This window comes from Saimiri boliviensis, chromosome 11, assembly GCF_048565385.1.
Source record: "Saimiri boliviensis isolate mSaiBol1 chromosome 11, mSaiBol1.pri, whole genome shotgun sequence".
NCBI lineage: Eukaryota > Metazoa > Chordata > Mammalia > Primates > Cebidae > Saimiri > Saimiri boliviensis.
In genome coordinates this window covers 66,001,627-66,017,829 of record NC_133459.1, presented here as the reverse complement: position 1 = coordinate 66,017,829, position 16,203 = coordinate 66,001,627, and the positions used below count along the sequence as shown (strand labels likewise).

General features: G+C 40.6%; 1 protein-coding gene across 2 annotated transcripts in view; it reads left to right on the top strand.

The window, feature by feature from the left end:
* Positions 1-6,151, top strand: part of GNG12 (G protein subunit gamma 12) — a 132,686-nt gene extending 126,535 nt beyond the window's left edge. For both annotated transcript variants that reach the window (XM_039473968.2, XM_003921434.4), the window contains exons 3-4: positions 244-362; positions 2,068-6,151. In XM_039473968.2, coding sequence (XP_039329902.1) covers positions 270-362; positions 2,068-2,193 — 219 coding nt within the window. In that variant the 5' untranslated portion in view covers positions 244-269 and the 3' untranslated portion in view covers positions 2,194-6,151. The remainder of the gene's footprint in view (positions 1-243; positions 363-2,067) is intronic.
* Positions 6,152-16,203: the final 10,052 nt, after the last annotated feature.

The window sequence follows — 16,203 nt, the reverse complement described above, 5'->3', positions numbered from 1 at the left end:
TCGATTAAGCTGCTAGTGCTGGGTTTCTGCAAACTAAAGATGTATGTAGGAGTTCAAACGGGTGACAAGCTTAGATACTTAGGTCACCATTCAGATTTCTAAGGGGCATTTTAGTAGCTGTCCCCAAGAAGCTGTGATAACTGGGAAAATTCATCCATTTCCCTTGAAGTAGAACATATTGTTATGAATGTTTAAATAACTGAAAGATGCCTGTTACTTGTCTTTAAAAAGACTTTTTCTCAGATTTCAGGTAAAAACAGTCATTGAAGATGTCCAGCAAAACAGCAAGCACCAACAACATAGCCCAGGCAAGGAGAACTGTGCAGCAGCTAAGATTAGAAGCCTCCATTGAAAGAATAAAGGTAAGAAGCCCTGATTGGATAACATGGACTTTCTGCTCAGTTCCCCCAGCTTCTTGGAGGCCGGGCCACATGTCAGAGAAGGTAATGCCATTTAATGCCACTTGCTTCCAGGATTTTCCCAGAGCAGGCTGAGAGTCTCCAAATTTTAACTTCCATTTTCCTATCTAGCAAGGGCCTCACTTCAAAGGCATCTGCGTTAGCCCCTCTGTTTGTAAAACCCTGGACAGGATTTCCCAAGGACCTGTCCTCCCTGAATGAACACAGTCAAGTCCGTCGATCTCTGTGTTCTAAAGTGGGACAGGGGTTCCAAGTCGGCTTCATAAACACCCTAGTCATTCCTCTGGAATTCAAGTGTTCTAGAGTTATCAGTGCAGCTGAGACAGCTTTGCATAACCAGGCAACAGTCTAGGCTTCCTTTTTAGGGAAATGAAGCTTTTAAATGTGTTTGGCCCTCAGTGAGCGTTTTCTGTGCCCAGAATCAGTAATAATGCCAGCCTTAGTTGAGATCCCATAGAGAAACTGGAATGCGTTTCTTAGATCACCTGACTTTGAAGTCTTCTTCCTAAATCCCAAGAGAACTATGCAGTGAGTGCCCTGGGATGTTGTGACTAGTTCTTCTTGGAAACTGAAGCAGTCGCCTGATCCATTCCTCTGGACCTAGAGATGGTCACCTGTGTTGCCAGCTTGAGGCCACCTGGGCTGTACTAGACAGGGCTTGGCTGCCCCACTGCTCTTTGCGTAGGGCAAAGAGATCCTATCCCGTAGGAGGGGATCCTCTTCTGTGGAATCTCCCTCCCAGGCTTCTGAAACAGGGCATGATAGTTTTTATGTTTAATTCATGCTGGAGTAAGGTGCCTCCTCTTCCCATGCTGGTTTTGTCTCTCTTTTTACTTCCCCAAGCCCAATCTCTTAACAGTAACTCTTGAAGCACCACAACATGGCTCCAGAGTTTTGGCTCCAAGCCCATCATTGAGTTCTTAAAGTCTGTTCTGCATTCCAATCTGTTTTTTCTTGGGTAGAAAACAAGATACAACCTTCCTTTGATTCACATATGCTTTTTCTCATCTGGCCCCCAGTTTTTTATTTTGAGACATTTCAAACCTGCAGAAGAGTTGTAACAACAAACGTTTATAAACCCTTTACCAGGGTTTGCCAGTTATTAACATTTGACCACATGTACTTGCCTGCACTCTCTCTCCCCCTCTTCTGTCTGTACACAAATACACAAAAAACACATATAATTTCTTCTTTAAACTCTTGAAAGTTATTTGCAGTTCAAGATGATCTCATAAGACTACCTAACACACAGGCCATTTTTGAAGAATCCAGGCCACCTATTTTGCAGAATCACCCTCACTTTGGGTGTGATCGTTTACTGATTGGACCCCAGTTAAACATTGGGCAGGAATGCTAGCTCATTAGCTGGTGGTGTGGACTCAGCATTCTCATGAAGGGATGCGTGGTGCCAGTTGGTCTGATCATTGTTAAGTCGCTTGGTTAAGAAAGACCTTACCTGCCAAATTGTACGATTTTAAAGGTACCATTTCCTTTTTTTATCTGACAAGTATCTGAGAGTGACGTTCTGAGACTTTGATTATCTTGTTCAAATCAGTCTTCCGCTTGATAGCCTAGCATTCAAATACGCTCCGAAAGTTTACAAATAAAATATTTTCTTTCTTGTTTGTTTGATTTATCTCCATGTCAGGTTTCGAAGGCATCAGCGGACCTCATGTCCTACTGTGAGGAACATGCCAGGAGTGACCCTTTGCTGATAGGGATACCAACTTCAGAAAACCCTTTCAAGGATAAAAAAACTTGCATCATCTTATAGTGGAATAGAGAAACAGTTCCTCGCCTCTTCTCAACAAAGCAAATTATGAGCAGCTCCTTGAAGAGATTGACCTTCAGCTTATTTGGTAACCACTGCTAATAACTAAAATATTCTCAACTTGGAATCATGGACTCTGAAGTCCCTATTTTCCCAGTTGTCCTTTCTCTTAAAATGCCCTTTACTGATTTAATACAGAATAACAATCTTGTTTTTCACTTGGTAACTATGGTTTTATGTTGGGTTACTGTTTAAGGAAAGTTGATCTGGGCCTTTTTAAAAACATAATTATATAATTTAAATATACAGTGGATTCCAATATGTCAGGACCTGAATTGCCTAATCACCTGTCAAATTAAAATGCCAAAATTAATTGAAATCCTAAAGCCTTTATATCATATTCTTTGTAAGGCATGTGCCAGCCAATATAGTATACAAAGGAGGGGAGTGTTTTGTGTATATATATATATATATATATGACTTTGTGTATACACATATCAAAGCTATTTTCTTATGAAAATGTCCCTCTCTCCATACCATCAGCTTCTCAGTTCCAGAAGTTACACCTTTATTTTGAGCTGTGCATAGGTAGAATAAAAAGTTCCTCTCAAACTTTATTGTACAAAAAGGAAAGAATATCCTAAAGATTGTATTCACTGTAATCAAATAATGCAGTCATCTCTCCTCTCTTGAAGTCTTGCTGGACCTCTTAGGCTAGGATAAACTGCACCACGCTAAACTGACAGTCCTTTGATAATACGAGACATTAGTTCACAGGGACCCTTCTGAGCTTCATTGATGCTGAGTCTAGAAAAGAGGAGGAGAGTCCTGGGAGGACCTCAAGCAGCTGTGCTCCCAGGGCTCATGTTCTCTACTGGATTAGGCATAGGCACCTCTGAAATCTCCACCCTGATGGTTGGCATGAGACGGAGTGAACATAAGCCCAGCTGAGAGGAGCAGGAATGTGTGAAAACCAGCTGCTTTTCTTGTCCCAGCTTTGTGACTGAGCCCTCCGTCTTGCTGTCTCTGCCTTCCCTGTATCTTTCCTCTTACCAGAGCATCTGTTTGCAAAGGGAACATTACCCTCCCCAGCCACAGGTGTGTGGAACACAGTGAGGAAAAAAACATTAAAAAAAAAAAAAAGCAAAGGTGTAAAAATGCTTAAGCTCTTTTCAGATGTCTGCAGTTTCATCCCTACCTTGTCCACACACCATCAGAGAGGCACATAGGCTACCCAAGAGAGTCTTGGATTCAGTGGTGTACTCCTTGGGCCCAAGGGCTTCAGCAGCTGGGCATGGGGTTCCTTGATTTTCCTCTGGGCCCAAATGGAGCTCTCACACCCTTGGAATTTCCAGGCATGGGGGTAGCCCCAAAAGGAGGAATCTCCTGTGGCCAATAAGGTGTCTTGACTTTATCAAAGTAGAAAAGAGGGTCACATCAGGGTAAAATCAAACACAAGGCCTTTGATATTTTAATTCATCTTAAGTTCATTAAAAGTACTAAGAAAAGGTTAAAAACTTCTTCTCAAAAGGGAATCAACCCCAAGAAGTAATTATTTATAACAGTTTTCCCAAATTTTGTACAATCTATCCTGGAAAGTAAACCCCTTTTAAAATCAAATATCTGGGCTTTGAGTATTATGCTCATTGAGGGTGAGCAAACACATTACTATTTTTACACTGCTCACATTTATTCAGTATTTCTCTAGGTTGCTATCTACTCAGCCTTGTGAATGGCCCTCACTTTTCTAAGACAATGTGAAAATCACAGCACTGCCCTTAGCCTTGTATCATCTGCCGCTTCATTCTGCAATATGCCCAGTTCCCAAATAAATTATAGGTACCTGTTTAGGAGAGAGAAAGATTTTTATCTCTCAAAGGGTATGATTTGAAATTTACACTAAAAAGACAATTTTACACTTAATGCTTCACTTAATGAGACATTCTTTTTTTATAAGTGTATTTTTCTACTCAGTTTCAGAACACTAATCTGATTTTCACTCTGATTTTTAAGGTTTCTTGAAATATTTATAATGCAGCTTCTTTCAAAATATTTTCATGAAAAATTACTTTTATTATACCATTATGTGCATGTTATTGGTAGCAGGCATAGTTTATTCTTTAGTACTGAAACATGCTATTTTACCTAACGGTAAATATGTTCAGCTATATATCTGTTAATAGACTTATCGTGGTAAGAAATGGACTTGAGGTCCCAGGAGATTTCGTTTTATTTGCCCTGGTCAGATGCAATAAAGGCTATGAGTATAAATATTATGTAACTTCCTAACCAGGTAGAGGGCATGTTCATAAATATCAAATATTTTGATGCTGGACCCAAGAGGGGAAAAACTGTAGCTAAATATTGATTTACTTATAACTAGACACCTATGTGAGAAAATACATGTATACATATATATGAAATGCAGAAGTCACTTTTATTTATCAGGCTTTGTTGTCCTTACAGAGCCACAGTTTAACTGTCTGCAGCAGTTGGTTTATGTTAATGATAGACAAATGCCCAGGGTGTGTTACTTTTTCCAACTCACTGTAATGATATACTTACATATATACATGCAACTTCTTAGCTTCATTTCCATGAAGCTATTTCAATACATTCAGTATACTTTGTCCTTAATGCTGCTTCTGTTAACAGTGGTCTTTTTCTTTTTTTCATTCTTATATCTTCGTTAGTTCATCATAAATCTGTCCAGTTGAGGCCTCAGGACCATGGCAAGAGTTTGTGACTCCAAAGTATTTTACAGAAACATTTTTTTAATAAGGGAAATATTTTATATACCAGATGGTTCACAAGTGATGGGTCGTAGCTAATTTTTTTTTCTTCCGAAAAAAGGGTTTTTAATTACTTACCTTATTAAAATGAAAAGTGCCATACTTACCTTTTAAAGGAAAGATCTGATTTTCTTTCTAATTTAGACTGCTTTTGTACTTTAATCTTTAAACTATCTGGAAAAAAAAAAACCAAAACTTTATACCAATTATTTAGTAATTTTGAGGCATAGGTTAGCTTATGTAGTGGAGGATGTGCTAAATATTCTCTTCAAATGCCACCTTCTCAACCAATTTATAACTAACATAGTGTTATCTGACTAATTCCTCTGAATTTTGATAAAAGATATCTATATAGGCTCCCAAAATGATTAGAGTACATGCCAGTCATTTCTCAGTGAAATAAACATAATGCCAGAGTACATTATATTGCTTTCTTTTATGGTGACCTGTTAATGGGGAAAAAAATACATTAAATAGAATTTTATATATGTATATTAAAATAGAGCGCTTACCTGAAGTCAGTGGCCTGGATTGTAGCCTGGATCATTTCCCAGTCTGTCCTGTGCTGTGTGACCTTGGACAAGGCGCTTCATCTCTCTAGGCCTCCATTTCTCCATTTGTAAAACAAAGGGCTGAAGTAGATGATGGCTGAGAGCCCTTCCTGTTCCCAGATGCCTTGGTCCAATGACCCTAGCCCTCTGCTGGTCCTGCCAACGTGTTGGTGCTACAAGCTGCTTCAGATATCAAATTGGTTTATCTATAATGTTTGTTCATTTAATAGCTTATAAAAGGCCTTTTTGTTATACAGTGCTTTTTTTCTAGTTTTATGGACTTGGTTACTGTAATAATGTCTTGTTTTTAGCTGTGTAACTGTAAACATATATTCTCTTGATGTCTCAGTAAATTTGCATTTGATGTATCATTGATGAGATGTTGTTGTTTTATAATATTCTTTGGCTACTCATCTATCCAGCATCTTATTAACCATAACACTGTGATCATTGTTTGCAAATCTGTCCTATGGAAAGAATAAAAGCATTTACTTCACAGCTAGCATGTTCACAGGTTTGAAAGAAGTTTCATTAAAAGCACCATTGCTTTCTTTACCGCATCCGTGCCTCATTGTATCATCCTACTTGTGTTTTGCTCAATAAATAAATAAAAGACCATTTCTCTTCCTCTTTCCCTTCCTTCACTCAGTTAACATCTTCTGAGTAGCTCCTGGGAGCAAGCTGCTGAGAGTCAGGCTCCTGTGACACTCAAATGAGTAAGACACACACCAGCCCATGAGAAGCTCACAGTCTGAGCAGGGAGGGTGGGAATGACAGATATGTAAACTAATCATTGTAGTGTCATGTGGCAAGTGCCATAACTCAAGTGAACACGGAGTGCTGTGAGAGCCCAGAGAAAAGAAGAACTAGCTCCACATAGACAAAGACCTCTGAAAAGGCTTCCAAGGGAGGTGATGTTTGGGCCGAATGAGAGAAGAACAGTATGCATTGGAATGAGGTCCTGAGAGGAGACTAAAGTAGGAGAAGCCAGTGTACAGAAGGCCCCCCATCCCGCCCTCCTATCCTGAAACCAGCAAGAGGGCTAGAGAGGCTGTTAAGGAGTGACGTAGTGACTCTAACTTGTGGAGCACTGTTTCCCATCCTGAGACCAGCTGTGGCCATGGAAACTGATAACATGGAAAGGTCATTAGACTTGCGGTGACTCATACTCACTATGTATTTGCTGAAGATGCCCTGTCTCCTGCCCCTTCCCCCAGGGCTGGGATTCCCACAGAGATGAGGGGAGGGCAAAATCATCGAAGAAAAAGGGTGGGAGGCAGCCAACAAGTGCCAGACTGAACTGGGCATGCTACAGAGATAGCCCTGCTTCTGAGAACCAGCACTCCACACTTAGAAACGGTAGGGGCAAAACACAGGCCCTCAGCCCTCTCTAGTAAGACTGAAGGATTTAGATAACATTGGTTTTGAAAAACAGGCCACAACCAACAAGCAGTTTTTACTGCTTCTGACCAAATCACCAAGTTCTTGTAACTCTCAGTATAGGACCACTGTGTTGGGGATGACGAATGAGATGAGGTAGCAGTGAATTTAAAAGGTGGGAGGAGAGAGGGTAATGAAGCTGAGAGGCAGGTGAGATGTATACTACCTTCACATGGACAAGAGACCCAGGCCTGTGGGTGACCATGGGAGCTCAGTGTGGAGATGCATGTCACCGGGTCTACCTATTCTGGATATGTGCCATGATCAGTTTTCCACTAGTAGGAGGGTCAGGTACACAAACACATGGATAGTCTCTAAACCTTTTTATGTGGGGCTCTTGAAGCCTTATTTGGGGCTAGGCAGACCATCTTTTGAGTATTTGTCTCTCACTCTCTATGCCAGGTTTATAATCTCAGCTTAGGACTCTGACCATGTTTGTGGAGCCTGGTCCCACCTTCAGCTCTAGCTGTCTTTGCACAGCCTGGCATGACTAGGGCCTTGTGCTTGTTTTCAAAGCATGGCCATACTTGCTACTGTACCCCTTTACCACTGTGCGTGGCAAATAAACTTTGCCCTCAGATGAACCCTCTGTCACCCTAATTACTTTCTCTTGTCTGAGTCATTCGAATCCATGAAGGTCATTTAGCTTTAGGCCAGCCCTAGGCAAACATGCAATTAGTCTAAGGAACCCTCACCTTGATCACCCATTTTTTCAAAATTTTTTTCTGCACTGGAGGAAAATGCAGTCCAAGTAAATGTATGCTAATGTGCAAATGACTTAATATATCGGTCTGTGGGGGACCACTGGCACTGTCAAATACAACTCTGGAGAGAGTGACACTTAGCACAAAGAAATGGAAGTTCATAGTAAAGTTTAGGCATTGAGAATTAATTTTACATATGAAGCATTCCTTTACCCTCTAAATCCTCCTAGACAATCTATTCAATGATGAAAGCAATTAATTGAAATGGTTGACATCCATAATGGGAAGATGCCAGGTTTGGAAGTCCAAGAAATTTGCAGCTGAGACATCTATGTGCACATTGCTACCTTTTTTTTTTTTTTTCTTTTTTCTTTTTTTTTCTGAGAGTCTCACTCTGTTGTGCTGTGATGTGATCTTGGCTCACTGCAACCTCTGCCTCCCAGGTTTGAGCAATTTTCCCGCCTCAGCCTCCTGAGTAGCTGAAACCACAGGTGTGCACCACCATGCCCAGCTAATATTTGTATTTTTGGTAGAGACAGGGTTTTGCCATGTTAGGCTGGTCTCAAACTCCTAACCTCAGGAGATCCACCCGCCTTAACATCCCAAAGTGCTGGGATTACAGGCATGAGCCACTGCACCCGGCCTCACGTAGCTGCTTCTGATCTCTAGAGCCAACCAGACCCAACCCTCCACACATACACCCCTCTTAGTGATAGAAGGGAAGGTGTCATCCACCAAAATACCTTGAATATGGTTCCAACAGAAGACATTCACCAACCATGTGACATCGCAAAGGCACTGTGGATCCATAAGTTTGTGTCACTCCTGAACAAACGTGGCAGTGCTACCTCCTCTAAGCCAGGCACTAAAAGACTTGGTCATTAATGTCCCTGACCTTAAGTAAAGGTTGGCACGTGAGATTTAGGTAGTACACATGTTAATTTTTTAACATTTTACTAATTGTGTAGTTGTATATGTATTAGGAAAACCGAACTAGCACAAGTTGTGATATAAAGTTAACTTCTAAAATAGAGTTAAATATAAAACCAATTTATGTATTCTTAAATGTAAGTATGTAATAGCACACCTTTGTTTTGGATATGGAAAAAATTGTAATGAAATCCTACAATACAAGCAAGTAAAAAGACAAGTGTCCCCTTTGGGAATCATGCTCCAAGAATCACCCATGTAAAGCAGACAGGTTCACATTTCTGCTTTTAACCTTAAAACATTTTCCCATGGCCAATGCACTAGAAGTGCTTTGTTCTAAATATTTGAGATCCGACATTGGTGATGTATGTACCTTTCAACATTGGCCATGCAACATCTGTCAACATTTATAGACATCTGTGCAAGGCAATGAGGAACACTGAACTCCACACACTAGACTGGCCATTTTTCATGTGTTCTCTCGTTTAGGCCTCAAAACAACTCTTTAAAGGAAAATAGATGTGATTTAACCCCATCTTACAGATGAGGAAACTGAATGTCAGAGAAGTTAAGAAAATTGTGCTGGATCTTACAACATAAAAGGGTGGGTCCTAAATACATACACCCAAGCAGATTCTACGGCACACGGACTATCTTGATATTTATAGTATGGCTTGAATAAAGGTTAAAAAGGCAATAACTTTGGGAATTGTTAAATTAAGTAAAAGGTAAGGTAAACAAATAAGTCTGTTAGTAATCATGAGTGTAATATCCTGGGCCTTAAGAATAAACAGTGCTATATAGACCAATGGAACAGAACAGAGACCTCAGAGGCAACACCACACATCTATAACCATCTGATCTTTGACAAACCTGACAAAAACAAGCAATGGGGAAAGGACTCCCTGTTTAATAAATGGCATTGGGAAAACTGGCTAGCCATGTGCAGAAAGCAGAAACTGGACCCCTTCCTGACACCTTACGCTAAAATTAACCCCAGATGGATTAAAGATTTAAACATAAGACCTAACACCATAAAAACCCTAGAAGAAAATCTAGGCAAAACCATTCAGGACATAGGCATAGGCAAGGACTTCATGACCAAAACATCAAAAGCATTGGCAACAAAAGCCAAAATAGACAAATGGGATCTAATTAAACTCCAGAGCTTCTGCACAGCAAAAGAAACAATCATTAGAGTGAACCGGCAACCAAAAGAAAGGTAAAAAATTTTTGCAATCTACCCATCTGACAAAGGGCTAATATCCAGAATCTAAAAGGACTAAAACAGATTTACAAGAAAACAAACAAACAAACACATTCAAAAGTGGGCAAAGGATATGAACAGACACTTTTCAAAAGAAGACATATATGAGGCCAACAAACACATGAAAAATGCTCATCATCACTGGTCATTAGAGAAATGTAAATCAAAACTACATTGAGATACCATCTCACGCCAGTTAGAATGGTGATCATTAAAAAATCTGGAGACAACAGATGCTGGAGAGGATGTGGAGAAATAGGAACACTTTTACACTGTTGATGAGAGTAAATTAGTTCAACCATTGTGGAAGACAGTGTGGCGATTCCTCAAGGACCTAGAAATAGAAATTCCATTTGACCCAGCAATCCCGTTACTGGGTATATATCCAAAGGATTATAAATCATTCTATTATAAGGACACTTGCACACGAATGTTCATTGCGGCACTGTTTACAATAGCAAAGACTTGGAACCAACCCAAATGCCCATCGATGACAGACTGGACAGGGAAAATGTGGCACATATACACCATGGAATACTCTGCAACCATAAAAAACAATGAGTTCATGTCCTTTGTAGGGACACGGATGAACCTAGAAACCATCATTCTCAGCAAACTGACACAAGAACAGAAAATCAAACACCGCATGTTCTCACTCATAGGTGGGTGTTGAACAATAACACATGGATACATCACACACTGGGGTCTGTCAGGGGGAACTAGGGGAGGGACAGCAAAGAGTGGGGAGTTGGGGAGGGATAACATGGGAGAAATGCCAGATATAGGTGATGGGGAGGAAGGCAGCAAACCACAGTGCCATGTATGTGCCTATACAACAATCTTGCATGGTCTTCACATATACCCCAAAACCCAAAACACAACAAAATATATATATTTTTAAAAAAGAATAAACAGTGCTTAAACAGTGCTATATCTCAGGCATTTACTATGACTAGGTACTGTTCTTAGCATTTTCCCTCTGTTATTTTTTCTGGGGGGGTGGGTGGGAGGTGGTGGGGATGTTGATTTTTTTTTGAGACAGAGTCTTGCTCTGTTGCCCAGCTTGGACTGCAGTGGCAAGATCTTGGCTCACTGCAACCTCCGCATCCCAGGTTCAAGCAATTCTTCTGCCTCAGCCTCCCAAGTAGTTGGGATTCCAGGCATACACCACCATGCCCAGCTAATTGTTGTATCTTTAGCAAGACAGGGTTTCACCATGTTGGCCAGGATGGTCTCGAACTCCTGACTTCAGGTGATCCACCTGCCTCATTCTCCCAAAGTGCTAAGATTATAGGTATGAGCCACTGCACCTGGCCTGGATCTGTTAATTTATTTAATTTTCACAACAAATCCAGAAGATAGCCACCCCTATTATTCCTACATAACAGATGATGAAATAGAAGCCCTGGGGAGGCCCAAAAGTGTATTGGATATGCTTTCAGAAAACCATTTTTTCAGGTTAGCCAGTGTGATGTAAGGGAAAGAATATGTATCTTGGAATCAGGAAATGTATGTTCTGGACTGATTACTAATCATTTACTGTGCCACCTTAGGACATTTATGACTCTGATCCTATTTTCTCATTAATTAAAAAAAAAAAAAATTTAGGCTAGGTAATTTCTAACATTTCCTTTAGCTTTACTTTTTTTTTTTTTTTTTTTTTTTTTTTTGAGACGGAGTTTCACTCTTGTTACCCAGGCTGGAGTGCAATGGCGCGATCTCGGCTCACCGCAACCTCCGCCTCCTGGGTTCAGGCAATTCTCCTGCCTCAGCCTCCTGAGTAGCTGGGATTACAGGCACGCGCCGCCACGCCCAGCTAATTTTTTTGTATTTTTAGTAGAGATGGGGTTTCACCATGTTGACCGGGATGGTTTCGATCTCTTGACCTCGTGATCCACCCGCCTCGGCTTCCCAAAGTGCTGGGATTACAGGCTTGAGTCACCGCACCCGGCCTCTAGCTTTACATTTTATGTAAATCTGTAAATCTGAGAGGAAAGCAACCCGCTTGCCATCTCCGCCCCAAGTCATTTTACACTTTCCTCCTTGAATTGAAAATCAGAAGAACCAAAGTCTAGGGCAGGCGTCCCCAAACTTTTTACACAGGGGGCCACTTCACTGTCCCTCAGACCGTTGGAGGGCCGCCACATACTGTGCTCCTCTCACTGACCACCAATGAAAGAGGTGCCCCTTCCTGAAGTGCAGCGGGGGGCCGGATAAATGGCCTCAGGGGGCCGCATGCGGCCTGTGGGCCATAGTTTGGGGACGCCTGGTCTAGGGTATGGAGGATACGTGGGTATATAATTATAGATATTTAAAAGATACTTAAACAATCACCTCCTGATACTTCAGCGACTGGCTCATCAACAGGACTACAAAGAATTTTAAGGAAAAATGAATTATAGAAATGCATTTTGAATATTGACAGCCTGCCACTAATAGAATTAAGTGAGCAAAGTTCAACAAACTTAAACTGTCAGTTGCACCTTATGAGATCATAAAACGTAACTACAAAAAGAAAAATAGTCCACTCAAACATTAAATATAAATGATAATGCGTTTAGTTTATAGAAACAGAACAAAGAGAAATTTATTTATTTGTAGTGCTCCTACTAGCACTATGGCAGGTATGTCTTAGGATAAACCCAGAAAAGACAAGGGTCTCCCAGGATAGTGGGAGTGTGGGTAATGGGGGTGTGGGCAATAGAAGATAAACAGTTAAATTTCTGTGCAATATGGTAAATGTTATTATAAGAAATTGTTCTGCCTGAATGAGTCAGAAAAGGTTTAACAGAAGAGATAATATATTAGTTGGACTTTGAAGAATAAGTAAGAGTTTGCTGGTAAAGAATCAGGAAAGGATATTCTCAGCAGTGAAAATAGTGTGTGCAAAAGCCCCATGATCTAAGGAAGCCTGGAAGTCAGAGCAGCAGGAATCTTTGCAACGAAAGTATGGAAATGAGAATGTGGACAAGGCCAGGAAGGAAGGCTGGGTCAAATAATCAAAGGCCAAGAGTTTGTATTGAATTTTATGGGAGAGAAGGGTAGTTGGTAAGAGGTTTTTAAGCATGGTCTTGACATGAAGATAATTAGAATGAACAAGGATAATAAACTGGTGAAGAAAAACTGAAGCTCGGGTTTCTAATCTCTGTGGGGAGTGGGGAGTGAGGGTGGTATTCACTATTTTTTTATTAATACTTCAATTCCTTTTCATTCCAAATCCTTATCACCCTCCTCCAATCCCACCCCCTATTTGCCTTCTCTGTGATCTGTTTCTGTCTACCTCTTCAGCCTGCCTTTCTCCAGTCTCTTCCTTAAACACTTAATCCTCTAGCAAACACCGCAGAGCCCCACACCTGCCACACTCCTCACCCTTGATGAGTTCCTAAATGCACTTCAAGACTCACATCAAGCATCACCCTTTCCTGGAAGGCTTCCTGACTACCCCCTATACACACACACACACACACACACACACACACACACACACACACTGTGCATACCCATGCTTGCCATGGCACCATACTGACTTGAAAATTGTCTGTGTCTGTCAGCTTCCTATATTTCCTCTAGTAAACTGCAGGTAGAAACTTCGCCATAATATCTTTGTGGAGAAAGCTCTAGGATAGTACTTGATATGCAGTACTTAGGTTCTCAAGACCTTGATTTTGAACAGAAACTGTTCTGTAGCCTAAATGAGAGATAAAGAACTAAATTACGTTAACGGAAATAGAGAGGGGAAACTAAATTAGTGAAAATTAACATAATTTAATTGGATGGTGTCTTGCTGAATTCAGTTATGTTGGGCGATGTAATTTACTGGGTGGTTTCTTTTTTACTTACATAACTAATTTACAAACAGAACAATACAAATATTAATGGAATATAAAAATGCATAGAAAATTACGAACTCATGTAAAATGCAATTATTATTAGCTTACATATACTGAGTGCTTCCAGGAACTGAGCTAGGTGCTTTCTATATCTTGTTTCCTTTAATTTTCACCATAACCCAATGATGAAAGCCTTGTTTTTTTCCCCCATTTTGCAGGAGAAATAACTGAGGCTTAGAGAAGTTACACTAACTTTCCCAAGTTCTAGCTAGAAGCCAGGATTCGAGCTCAGATCTTTCTGCCTCTAAGAGCCCACTGTCTTTCTCTTCTTCCTCTTTTCCCTTCTTTTCTTTCTTATAAAAATACAGTCTCATTATGTTGCCCAAGCTGATCTCAAACTCCTAGCCTCAAACAAGCCTCCCAAAGTGCCGGTATTGCAGGCTGATATTAACACAGTGGCCCGGAGTAGCCGCCACTGTCTTAACTGCTGTGCTCTCGTCCTTACCTTTTGCTAGCCCTGTCCTTCACAGTTATACAAAGAAGCAAAATCAAATCTGAAGACTTCTCCAGGTGACCCATTTCTTGCTGAGTGCTTCTTTCGAAGATGGTAAGATGATTACAATATGGTGATATAACCATGTAAGTGATATTACTAAGAAAGTTTGCTGCTTTTCTGTATAAATTTTCTCAGATCATTATAGAAAAGGTGTTAGCATAAAAGCATACAGGGATATGAAGATCACCTTTCCAATGATGCTTAGAACTTTCCCAGTTCTAAGATGAAAGAAGACAATACTTAGAATTCTCCCTTGCCTGTATTTTGTCTCCTTTGGCTTTCCCAAGGCTCTGTCCCACTTATTGGATAAGTAAAAGATTAGATTCGATTCATTTCATCCTTCCCCAGGCTAATCTCTACTGTCTAATTGGCCTCCTTGAAAGACTGACCTAGCACAAAGAGGACTGAATTCATGGTAAAATTCTGATTCTTCCATTTCCTTGTCATGGGACTCTGGAGGTGTTTCTTGATTTCTCTGAGCCTCAGTTGCTTTAGCAGAGAACCAAATGAATTAATAAATGTGAAAATTCATGAACAGCAGAAAGAACTAATAGTTGTAAGAAAAATGGAAACCCCACTTACTTCTCAGCACCTACTATGTGTCTGACATTGAGCAGTACTCATTGTATAACAACAGATTTTAATCATGCTTGTCACCTTCTGCCTCATCTTCAAAGTGCCCAGCGCCATGTCTAGCACATAACAGGTGTGTTGATCCATCAGTTCAAGGAGAGGTAAGAAGCATTCTGTTTGCAAACTCTCCCACTTTTGTAGTTTTTATAACTTGTGTGGTGATCACCTGAGTTAACTACTAAATTCTAACTCTGTCTCCAGGTAGCAAATGGTTCTGATACACCTCTTCCTGAGAATCCCTGCAATTTTTGCAGAGAAATGTGCATCCCTTTTGGTGGGCTAACATCAATGGAAACTGGAAACTGATCATGTAGGAGCTTCTTCCTCCCTACTCTGTGAGATTTGTAGAGAGCTCTAAGAGAGCATTCATTGTTTCTCAAACTTCTCTTATAAGAATTACATGAAGAATTTGTTATATATATATATATATCACCCTCACATGAGGACCCTGTAAGCTATAGCACCATCTTTTCATGTCTGTCTCTTGGTGGTGACAGCATTTGTCTCTTCTCTTAGTTTACCAATTAATTTCAATGGCTTTCTATCATCTAGCAGAAAAGACGCTTGGCCTGCAAGAAAATCATGCTCTGGTTTCTACCATCTTTCCCACTCCATCACCCATCACTGGAGGACATGTTTGCATCCTGGTCTTGCCATTTTCAGTATGATTCTGGGCAAATGAAGCTCTCTGTGTATCAGTCTTTTTACTTTCAAAATGGGGCTAATAATAGTACCTACTCCCACAGGGTTGCTGTGAGTGCTAATGAGTTCCCGTAGATAAAAGGCTTAGATCCGTGCTGAGGATATAGTAACTCCTGTATGAGTGTTGCTGTCCCCCAAAAGCTAGCTCCAAACTTGCCTTTAGTTTGTACCTTCCTGATCTGTAGTTCCTCCTCCCGGAGTAAATGCCCTCCGCGTTCACCTGGCAGATCTCTTCATCTCTCATGTCTCACTGAACCTGGCAAACATTCCCTGGCCCCAGGAACACTTAGGTCTGAATATACCTCGTTATCACTTATCACCTGGTATTACAGGTATCGGGTATCCCTGCTAAGTTGTGCGCATCGTTAAAGGCGGCTGCTTTTTCACCTTTGTGGCCTTGGTACCTAACACAGTGCCAGGAATACGATAGGCATTCAATAAACAGCACGATTGAAATGAACGTGCTTATCTTTTTTTTAATGTGCTTAATGATTTCCTTATAGATTGTAAACTTAAGGACAAATGCTATAATAGGCTACATCTTTGTATTCTTTGTAGCACCTAGCAGAATTATATTCGATATTCAATCAGTCAATCGATCACATTTT